The sequence below is a fragment of the Propithecus coquereli genome, unplaced genomic scaffold (genome assembly GCF_000956105.1).
Source record: "Propithecus coquereli isolate 6110/MARCELLA unplaced genomic scaffold, Pcoq_1.0 Scaffold6, whole genome shotgun sequence".
Classification (NCBI taxonomy): domain Eukaryota; kingdom Metazoa; phylum Chordata; class Mammalia; order Primates; family Indriidae; genus Propithecus; species Propithecus coquereli.
Window position 1 is genome coordinate 1394294 of NW_012151951.1, and position 12090 is coordinate 1406383.

The 12090-nt window shown below is 37.9% G+C and overlaps 1 protein-coding gene across 1 annotated transcript; it reads right to left on the minus strand.

Annotated features, from left to right (window-relative positions):
• Window positions 1-245: 245 nt before the first annotated feature.
• MMP7 (matrix metallopeptidase 7) lies at window positions 246-10530 on the minus strand. The gene is made up of 6 exons (XM_012659168.1): window positions 10369-10530; window positions 7608-7834; window positions 7374-7522; window positions 5500-5628; window positions 3159-3320; window positions 246-544 (listed from the first exon to the last, which is right to left on the minus strand). Exons 1-6 carry the CDS (start codon window positions 10477-10479, stop codon window positions 516-518), a joined length of 807 nt encoding a protein of 268 aa, XP_012514622.1. The 5' UTR covers window positions 10480-10530; the 3' UTR covers window positions 246-515.
• Between the last annotated feature and the right edge of the window lie 1560 nt (window positions 10531-12090).

Here is a 12090-nt window from a genome sequence, read left to right on the forward strand (position 1 = left end):
AGACATTTTGTGGGAATAATTGGACTTCCCAGAAGACTCAGAACAAGAGCTTGGGCCAAAAGGATAAGGGGATGTTTGTGTAAATTTGGGCTCCACTAATGAACAATGAAGAGGTGGAGCTCCCCTCTTCCTCATTTGGGGATAGGGTGAAGTGCCGCTGAAGCCCCCAGGAGTCTTTGATTTCATTGTATAGCATGTCTTCTCTTGCCACAGAAACAGTGCTCCCAAACATAAATGATTTCACCTGGAATAAAAATTTTATTTATTTGCATATATAATGTGTATTGACATCTAGAAACTGCAAGCTGCGTGAGGAGGGTCATAGATGAGTAAGACACATTCGTGCCATGAAAGAGTTTATCCTCAGAGGGAGAGAGAGCCATGCGAAAGCCAACTGCAAGACAAGAAAGGACGAAATAAGTGCTAAAAGGAGTATAGGAATAGTGTTTATCAATTCTGGTTGGGGAACAATGATACAGAATTCAATGAATAGATAGATGTTCTCCCTGAAGTTTCTAGTTCTCTCTTGAATTAATTCTCTTTCCTGTTGAGAAAAAAATAAGAACATTCTGATATAGTATAAAATGCTTTAAAAAATCTTAACACTGTACAAAGGAAATGTTATGGTATATACAATCTGTCATTCACTCAGCTCAGTTTTCTGTGTCTAGGACAAAGGTTCCGAAGAGCAGCCTCCAAGGCTGAGAAGGCAGTACTGCATCAAGTAGGGGCCCAGGGGGTCAGATTCCTTTGCATCTGGTCTCTACCAGTTTACTGGCTGCATGACCTTGGTAAGTTATTATTATACTTACCCTCTTTTAGCATCAGTTTACCAATCTGCAAAGTGTGGATAATAACGTCTCATTGGATTGTTGGATTAAACGAGTTAATTCATGTGAAGTTCTTGGTACACGGCAAGTACTCAATGCATTTTGGCTATTATTTTTATTATTCTGAAAAGAGCATTAGGACTCTTTCATGTATGAGTTTAATCACATTCTTTTGAATCTTCATTTTCTGCTCATATTACTTTTTGGATTAATGGCCTCCCTATGGTTACAATCTACATAAGTAAGTCCTACTTTCATTTGTCCAGAAGTTTCTTCTTTCCAACTTTGACTAGGGGTGCTTTTTTTTTTTTTTTTTTTGCCTAATTCTTAAGGATTTAATGTACCAGTCTATTTTCTTCCTGTGGGTGGGGAAGCTGTGGCCTTCTGATTTCAAGATTGTTCTTTTTTAAGCACCAAGGAGGTAAAAAAAACCTTCGTCTTTATCTGCTGCACCCCTTTTAATAAAAGGATTTGTTCTGTAAAATTTGGGTTCAGTCAAAAGGCTGCACTCAGGATCCAGAGGGCCCCAAGGTCGCAGGTTCCCCACCCCCGCGAGGCACAATGGGAGAGTAGTATTTTCTGTTTTGTTGGCAATGACTTTACCAACAACAGTCAATATTTTGTGAGTCTTTCGGACAGTAGCAGTTTTTTCAGTTGGATCTTTAGGGGACAGTTACATAGCATTTTCCAAAGTGTGTTCTCTGAAGTGCTATTTCATGGGTCCCAAGGGGTATTTCATAAGAAGGATTATAATTTAGGAAACACTGGATTTAAATGATGTATGTTTAGGACTCTTTAAGATCCCATGCAACTGAAATATAGTATGTAGTGTTTCTTGAACTTATTTTTCCATAGCATCTGTTTTTGGGAATCATCTTGTAGAACCAGAGTTCTGGGAATACAGATTGGGAAATGCTGATTTATATAATAGTAAGATCTAGGTTCAACTGATATCTTAAATCCATTATCCTATAGGAATAATTTTCCTCTAAGAACAGTACTCTATTATATGGGAGCACTTTCACTGCTCATTTGATTATTCAAAGACTCTTCTGTGATCTTTTTCAATGTATTCTCTTTTTTTTGGCTTTTTTTTTTATTTCAGCGTATTATGGGGGTACAGATGTTTAGGTTACATATGTTGCCCCCACCCCCCTCCCCCTTCAATGTATTCTTATCACCCTGATATTTAGTCACATAGGCTTAACACATTAACTGCCACACTAGAAAAAATTTTGTTTTTCCCTAGGGCCAAGGTGTTTTATCACAAAAACAGAATAAAAGCTTAGAAAACAAAATGATCCTTTCTAATGTAATGAAAAATTTGCTACTTTTTATTGTTTTCTGTGCGTGAGTTATATGCAACTTGAAAAATAGTTCATAAGGGCAAAGGTTAAAAGATGTTTGAGTTACATATGCTTCATGAAGCCCCAGGTTTAAAACTAGCGTGAGTTAAATACAGCTCACGTGGCAGTTAATGTGTTAATTATACCTGCCGACTTAAAGATGTCATTTTATATTTTCTTATCCAGAATGCTTTTATTATAAAAGATTACTAGGTAGGGATATGTCATAGAAAGAGTATGAAACCACACAGTCCTGACTTGGAATCATCGTTCAAGCACTTGACAGCCACATGACCTTGGACAGTTCACTCAGCCTCTTTGAACTTTACTTTTCTTATCTTTGTCCAGAAACATGGCTTTGTATCCTTGTCCTTTGATTTCTTTCTGAAATACTATTTCTGACTGTAGGTCAGCAGATACAAATCAGTGTTTTTTAAAACTGAATTTGGAACTTGATTAAACCAAAGAAGTGTAGATTGGGACATGGGATGTTCTTAAGCTTTGTGACCAGCAACTATAAGCAGTTGCTGTCCATAGTTAACGATTTTCCCTACACGTATATGCAAACAGGAAAAATTGGGTCTCTCTCAATTGCCAAGGGCTGAATCCCTGGGAGTGGGCGGCTGTGGCGGAAGGTGTTTTGTTTCTTCTGTCCGTTCCTACAGGGGGAGACTACCATAAAGTATTTGAACTAAGGAAGAACAGTGAGTGGCAGCTTGCAGAAAGCCTTAATAGCTTCATTTTCATAATTTTACCATGTGATAATATATTACTGAAACTTAAAATCAACATCCTCATAGTATAAAATAGTCTGGTTGCATTTTTGAATATCTAATGTCTCAAATTTTTCCCCTCAATAGGTTTTTTGATATAAATTTCAGTGTGGTTTTCCAGGTAAATATCCATTTCCCAGCTTTTATCACCCAAGCCTACTCTCAAAAGAAAATATGACATCTCCCCAATTTAAAATCATAAATATTACCATATAGTTTCTGAATGCCTTCAATATCATCCTGTGAAAGTTTGAAATTTTGGAGATCTGCACTTCCATAGGTTGGATACATCACGGCATTAGGATCAGAGGAATGGCCCAGACCCAAAGAATGGCCAAGTTCATGAGTTGCAGCATATAGGAAGTTAATTCCTATAAGGGAAGAAGTGACATATGATAACTATAAAAATAACACAATATTATATATAACATAATACATAATATCATAATAAAAAATAAAGTAACTACAAAAATACCCACCTCCCAGTCCTCTGTAGTTTACTTATTTGTTTCTAGGCTTTCAAAAATGGGGAGGGGTTTCCCATCCAATCACTAACCGATGAGGACACATGTGCACAGTGGGATGTAAAACTGAGTGGAAAGCAAGCAGGGAGGAGTGCGGGTGGGGGGGAAGGGAGGGGGAGGGGCAAACACCTAACAGGCACGATGAACACGATTTGGGTGATGGGCACACTTACAGCCATGGCTCAAGCATTACAAAAGCGATCCATGTAACCAAAAACATTTGTATCCCCTTAATACTATGAAATTTTTTTTTAAAAATGGGAAGGGGTTAGAAGGGTAATCCAAATAGCAGTGCTTTCATCTCATCACCATTTATGCTTCGTAAAAAAATGTAATGTTTTTCTGCCTCTTTGCTTCTTTTGCTCAGGCAGCAATTTTCCATAGTATTATAGAAAGCAAAGGTTTTTTTTTTTCTTTTTTGAGACAGAGTCTCACTCTTTTTTGCCCGGGCTAGAGTGCCGTGGCGTCAGTCTAGCTCACAGCAACCTCAAACTCCTGGGCTCAAGCGATCCTCCTGCCTCAGCCTCCCGAGTAGCTGGGACTACAGGCATGCGCCACCATGCCTGGCTAATTTTTTCTATATATTTTTAGTTGTCCGATTAATTTCTTTCTAATTTTAGTAGAGACGGGGTCTCGCTCTTGCTCAGGCTGGTTTCGAACTCCTGAGCTCAAACAATCCGCCCGCCTCAGCCTCCCAGAGTGCTAGGATTACAGGCGTGAGCCACCGCGCCCGGCCAAAAGCAAAGGTTTTAAAAGCACTAAGATCTAGGTTGGAAAAGCAGCTCTACTACTTACTGACTGGACAACTCTGGACAATTTAATCACTGTTGCTGAGTCTCAGTTCCTCATCCATTCAATGGAGACAATAATTCCTACCCTATAGATTTGTCATGATTAGAGCTTCCCACTATGTGCCAAGTCATGGTGATTTAATAAATGATAGTGACCTTGAATATCAGGAGAGAGAAAGTTGTCTTTCAGAAAGGCAAGACTGAAAGGCAGGATCTCCAGGTAATGCTAGGCTTTGTTTTTGATTTTGACTCATTAAATTGCGTTACATACAGCCTTTTCTCTCCCTCAGACTCACAGACTTTGCAAGCAGCAGGGAAGGTGTGAACTTGTGAGTTTGAGGAGTGGCCAGAGCTCCAACTGTGTTGCATTAGATTGACAGGAAACTGCCCTTAATCCACCTTGAGTGGGAAGAAAGGAGACTGAAACAGAGATGCAAGGTGTGAAAGGGTGGTGGCATCACAACTGTATATAGGTTAGATTTTAGCAGCAAGGCAGTAATACTTTGAACTGTGGTGAATTCCTTTTACCAAACACAAGCACCAATTTCCCTTTCAGGGCCAGTAAGTAGCCTTATTTTTTTTTTTTAAGAATTTTCTCCAATAAAGATGATTTATGCCAGCACTCCTCTCCATTAGCTGTCTGATGTGTCTGTAACCTCCTACTTTGTAATGTGATGAATATGATGGGCTGGGTCATGGAGTTGGTTCTTTCTGAAAATAGTGAATAATCCCAGAATTATATATAATTGCTAAATATCATAGTCTCTGTTCCTCTTTCTCCTCCATTTGAGACCCTTATTTTGTGGAAATAGGAAGAAATAGCTTTAATTTATGGAATCACTAATATAGTCTAAGCACGGTATAAGCATTATCTCATTTAATTTAAACAACCCTTCAGATGGGAACTATTTATATTCCCATTTCACAGATGAGAAAACTGAGGCTGCGATAAGTTAAATAACTTGCCCAAGGACACACAGTGAGTAATTGGTGGAGGTACGGCAAATTGAACCCAATGCCGCTTGACTCTGTAGCCCGAGCTTCCATCTTTTGCACATGTATGTAGCATTATGAACATATTAATGAGATAATGAATTTAAAGCATACAGTACAACGGTTGGCACCTAGCAAGACCTCAATACTTATTATGATTTAATGTGATTATTAAATTAAAGTTATTATAAGTTCAGGATTGTGAAAAAGATGTGGAACAGAAGAGACACGGGGCGCTATACCTATGCTGCTGCCATCAGTCCAGCGTTCATCCTCATCAAAGTGAGCGTCTCCTCCGAGGCCTGGCCCAGGTGCAAAGGCATGAGCCAGCGTGTTTCCTGGCCCATCAAATGGGTAGGGATCCCCGTGAGCTAAAAGAAAATGGGGTGACTGCTCTTAGTGACTAATTTTTTTCTCCAGTCATTTTATCTTTTCAGTTTATGCAATGATTGAGGCTGGAAGGAGCAGCCCCGTTCAAGTGGTTGGGACTGTTAGGGCAAGTGGCCAATTGCACGCACAGGGCGGTGTGGGTGCCTATTTGGTACAGGCACTTTTTCTCTCACAGAACCACTGCTCATCACTGATAACCATCACATGTCGAAGGCTTACTAACTAGATAAGCAACTTTAAATGCATTTACCTCTAACTTGTGCTTGCATTTAAGCTTTTGTTAAATTTGACCACTTTGCTTGGCTGAATGGTAGTAGGAGGGAGAATGAATGTGAGTACTGCATTGAGCAAGTAGTTTGTGTGCCATTTCATACATTTTTTTTTTTTCCTTAAAAATCTAGCTTATTCTTTGTGGGCATAGTGGACGGTCTCTTCGAGAACCACACTCAAGGTCTCCAAAAATGGCTTTTGATAGTTCTTTTATTTGTGATGCAGAGCTATTTTCTTCAAGTTGATATGAGGTCATACTCAGTTTATCTAACTCTTAAAAAACTTGTAGCACCATGATTAGTGCTTTCCAGAACATTTTCTTCAGTGTTGTCAACATTGTGGGTTCAAGTTCAAATTTCAGCTAAAATCACAGTACCTGAGCAGTTCAACATTAGAACAGACCAAAATGGGCAGCATTTTTCTCCAAATTTGCCCCATAAACACTAACAATTAAGAGTAGTTCATGTTTATGAGTTATAGCTCTTTAAGTCATTTAATAGGAAAGTATCTATTTTCTACTTTCTTGCTACATGAAGATTTATGACCTGTCACTATCCCACTTGTTGGGGGCCACTTGAGACCTTTGGAAGCTGTAACTCCTTCTGTTGGTTTAATACTGATGTCAGCTAGATCACTCTAAACACATTGGCATGTGCTGCGTAGTGACCTTTCTGTCAACAACAGGCCACATCTACAATGGTGGTCCCATAAGATTATAATGGAGCTGAAAAATTCCTATCGCCTAGTGATGCAGCTGAGGTAATGTCATAGCACAATTAATTACATTTTTGATGTTTAGTTATGTTTAGATACACAGATACTTACCATTGTGTTAGATGTACCATACAACATTCAGTACAGTAACATGCTGTACAGGTTTGTAGCCTAGGAACAATATGCTAGGCCATATAGCCTAGGTGTGTATTAGGCTATGCTATTATCCAGGTCTGTGTTAAGTACACACTATGTTGTTCACACAATGACAAACTGTCTAAGAAGGCATTTCTCAGAATGTATCCCCACTGTTAAGTGATGCATGACTATACATATATATATAAAATGATTCATGCTACAAACTTTTGGCAAACTTTTTCTATAAATGGTCAGACAACAAGTATTTAAGCTTTATGAACTTGATGGTTTCTGTCACAATTGTTGACTGCCCAAAAGCAGTCATAGATAGGAGGTAAATGAAGAAGGTTGGCTGTATTCCAGTACAATTTTATTTACAAAAATAGATGGTGAGCTGGATTTGGTTCATGGGTTGTAGTTTGCCAACTTCTGCTATAAAAAGTGGTTCTAAATCAACGGATTATAAAAATTGTAATACTGTTGCTAAATATCTGTCTATTTAGCTCTCATTCAGAGTTTTAAGCCCTGAAAAGAGGAGAGCACTGATATAAATAATAAACAAATAAAGTAGTGCACAGGATTAGCTTACAGAAATCTTTCTTACCTCCTCTGGCAAAGCCAATCATGATATCGGCAACTCCCCACCCTGCTCTCTTGAAACGCAGTGGGATTTCTTTGCTCCACATGTTTAAAGCCTTTTCCACTAATTGATTCACTGTGAAAGATGACAAGTCTCGAGTGTATGATACAATCCTAATAGCAAACAAGAAAACAATATTTAACCTCTTAGGGAAAGGGCTTTATCATTTTTGCCAAAATGAGCCAAAGCAAAACTAACCTGTAGGTGACTATTTTGGAAGTCCATTTTGGGATTTTGGGGAATAGTGAGTATTCTGCAACATCTGGCACTCCACATCTGGGTTTCTGCATTATTTCTATGAGGCGGGGGCTTAACACTCCAGTTATAGGCAGGCCAAAGAACTTTTGCATCTCCTTGAGTTTGGCTTCTAAACTGTTGGCATTTTTTGTTTGTGAGTCATAGGAGTAAAATCTTTTGAGATAGTCCTATTAAAAAGAGAGTAATTAATCTGCAGTTCTTGTTTGTTTATTATCTTCTTTTACCTTAGACGTCTATACATCTTTTGCCTTTGGTTCCTGCGGATTCAAATAGTGATTTGAAGACAGAATAATTGCATAGTCACTGCATAAAATAAGTGCACATTAGTGAGGAGAAAATTTAATATCAATAAAGAAGCACTGGCATGCCGTTTCATCAGCAAAAGAGAAGAATCTCTCAATTTCTCTTTCGTCCCATTAAATGTTCTGAGGAGAAATACATTGTACACTTTATAAAGCCTAGACTTGTTTGTCACAGCAATCAGGAAGTGTGTCCTAGTGAGTCCTCCATGGGTACGATGGAGACCTTCCCTCAGCAGGCCTTCGGGGGAGATCTGAAGCCAGCTAGGCCCATATAAGATTCAGCTGAGATGTGGTTCCAGCTAAAGGTTAAAAGGTCTTAAAATTTTAGTTCCTGGAAAGAATATTAGGAGATTATTAGTTTAATTAGTTTAATATAATTGTTCAGGTGAAGAAACCCAAGCTCATAGCAACTAAATGATTTACCCGGGTTCACACATTAAATTATCAGCAGAACTGGACCTGAATTTGCTGACTTCCAGTCTCTCTTTCCACTGTTAAATCCCTAGTAAAACCCACTTTGGGAAGTTGTAGGATAAAACAGGTCTCCCAGATCTATTCCATGCATAATTGGGTCCCTAGGAATTTCTTAGAGACTCCCAGTATCTGGAGATGAGGGTGTAAATCCAGCTGCCTAAATACAAAAAAATAAAAAGTGAATGAACGAACAATGGCAGTAACCTCACAAGAGCATTTTTTAAGCACTTACTAGTGCCAGGTATTTACATACTTTCCTCATTTAAACCTCATAACCACCCTGCGAAGTAGTGATGGCATTGTTATCCCTACTTTATATATGAAGAAAGGTGGCTCAGAAAAGTGCAATAAGTTGCCTAAGGTCACCCCGTGAGTGACTGAAGAAGCCAGTATTTGAACTCAAGTGCTCTGACTTACATACATTAGAAACACATATGCGGTTATATTAATATAACGCATGATAGTATTGTTGTTGAAATGATTTAAAACTTAGCTCACTAATTTGCAGTCTACTTTGGAGTAGATGACAATAATTACTTGTCTCAGAACATCTCAGGAGTATGCACTTTACATAAATAACCTTATTAACATTGCACTCTCTCTTCTTGTTACCAATGATTGTGTTTCATTAAATACAACATGTCGTTCATCCATGACAATTAGGAATTAATCCCTTATTTAAAAACAAATAACCCATTTTATCCCTTCCAGAGCTACAGACTGTACCAGGACATGCTCTGGAAGAAATCCTGCATTTCTTGAGATGACTTTTCCTGTCCTCTGTTAAACCTAGCTAACTTCCCTCTAGTTTACTGCCAATCTGCATCCTAAGTGAAGGAACTAAATATTCATGCAAAGTACTCCTTCTGGATAATCCATTAGGTGGAACCATGTAAAATTACTGTTTTGGAGGTAAAAAACAGTTCAATCTTGATAATTTCATGTGGTTCAATCTAACATATTACTGGAACTTTTTAAACTTTCAAGTTAAAGTGAAAAAAAACTTGACTTTTCTTATGCTTATAGCCTAAATTTATAAATAATACTTATGAGTAATCATCCCATTAGTTTATCAAATAATAATTTTTTATACTTGTTAGACTGCTTATTAAGTAGTATATTGGAAATAACATGATTTTTGAACCAGAAACACTTCTCCTTCATTCCTATCTCCACCACTAACAAGAATGTAAAGCAACTTGACTTTGGTTCTTCTTTTTTCCAGGCCAGAGCTAAGGATTAAATGACAATGTATATGGAAGTATTTCATAATCTTTAATTATTATGTATGTGTTAGTTGGTATTGTTATCACCTCAGTTATTATCAGAATACCCTGGGAGGTATAAAACACATAGTATTATTATTTCCATTGAACACACATGAGAAAACAGTCAGAAGTTAATGCCTTGTCATTGGCTTGTGGGAGAGTTGTAACTTCTACCCACGTTTTCTGACTTCAAATCTCTCCATCACAAGTAGTCCTCATCTTAAGAGGTAACATTCTGTGCACTTTATGAAAAGAATCTCAAGTGACAATAAATAATAATCATTTCAATTTATTGTGTATAAACAATATTTTAGGTACTGTGTTAAATACTTTACAACACCCCCATTTGGTTGATACCGTTATTATCTCCATCTTTCAAATTAGAAACCTGAAGCTCAGAGAAGTTTAATGACATTCTTAAGTTCATCTACCTAGTGAATGGAGGAATTAGAACTCAAACTCAGTTCAAACAGGCTCTAAAATCTGCTCTTAATGGCTACTTGATGAAAACATATATTGTTTTTATAATCAGAAAAATTACCCCCCTTCCCCCAAATTCATTGCAATACTAACATGGAAGGAGAAATAATTGAAAAGCACACTTTCTAATGCCGATGGTGGGATCACAGAGCCCTAGGTAAGTGGACTGTGACATACCTGAGCCTGTTCCCACTGCTGCTTACTCATAATGCCTCCAGCCTCCCTGGGCAGCGGCAGGGCCAGGCTGCTGGGCAGCAGACACACAGCACACAGCAGGGTGAGTTGCATAGCTGCCCTCCAAAGATGATTGTTCCGGACCTATGATTGGTTTGGTGTTTTCTGCTAGAGGCTGGAGAAATTTATACAGCTTCTCAGCCCTAAATGTGGAAATAGGTGACTCATTGAGTGTTTTCTTTCTTTTTAATGTCCACAGAACTTTGAAAGTGTATGTTATTTTTCATTAACGAAAACGAGGAAGTATTATGCCCTTATTGGCAGGAGGCACACAATGTATTTGTCTTTCAAAAGATTTTTTTTTTCTCTCTGCTGTATAAATGGAATCTATGAGAAAACTCATTTTATTTTCCAGAATCAAATTACTTCTTACACAGATCTTCTCAATTAAAAAATTTGGGGAAGCGTTATTCAGGACATTTTTGTACCATGTATCTTAAAATGATTTTTTTTTTTAAATTGAACGGTATGGAAAAGTACACAAAACATTCAAATAATCAAGTAGTTATTAAGCAAATACTGTAACAGTCACCAAAGTCAAGAAACAGAACATAACCAAAGTCGATGGCTCTTTATAGAGGGGAAAGATGGCAGGAGGCCGATGGAAATGCCACGCTATGGCTCCGTCTCCTCACCTGCCAGGTCCCTTAGCAAAGCAGTGAGAATTTCTTTCTTTGGGTCTTCTTTTAATCCATTTATTTCTTTTCTTAACGGTCAACACTGCTCCTAATTCCTCTTGAATTACATGAAAAAATACCAAGCAAACAAAAATCTTCAAGCATGGGCTTGACTGTTCATCTGCCCCACTGACCTGCTTTCACATTCTATAGTAATGCATTTCTCCAAAGCTAGACCTTCCACTTGGAAATCATTGTATCTAATCTCTTTCTTCCAATCACTCTGACTCCGGCTGCTACCCACTTACAGGCAGGGCTCTGTTGGTCCTCAATACACATAATGCTTATTCTACATATAGCAATAAGGACCTACTATCTACAGATTCTAGTCCAACTACTTCATTTTTACCAAAAATGAAACTGAGGCCAAGATTACAGAGTAACTTACTTCCCTGAAGTCACAAAGCTAGTTAGTAGTCATCAGGACTCCTAGTCCAGTGCTTTTTCTATCACACCACATTCCCTGTTTATTTTGTAACAGGTCTTTCTCCTTCTTTATGTTATACATTTCTTGGGAGAGCAGCATGGCTTTTGACCCTAACACATCGTGGGGAACACCCCAAAATGCTGGAGCTGAAAAGCTTAATTATTCAGATATCTCTTAAATTATCTGGTGCACTATGTCTCACCAAAGGTAACATTTTCAGATCGATTAATTAAATTTTCTCTCTTTACAGAAATAACTTGATTTTGTGTGGTCACAATTTAACTATACTTGAGTACTTGGTACCCTTAGTTAGTGTATGCATAGGATAGGTGCACAACAAATGTTTGTGGAATCAATGATTATTTATATATTTTACTTGGATCAGCTGAAAATGAAGTTGTATATGAGATTTTTAGTAATATTTGTACTGAAATTACAATCAAAAGGCATTTCCTTAGGCGAATGAGAAGACAGGTCACAAACAGGGTGAAAATATGTGCAAAGACACATCAGACAAAGAATTGTTATCCAAAATGTACAAAAAGTTCTTAAAACTCAACA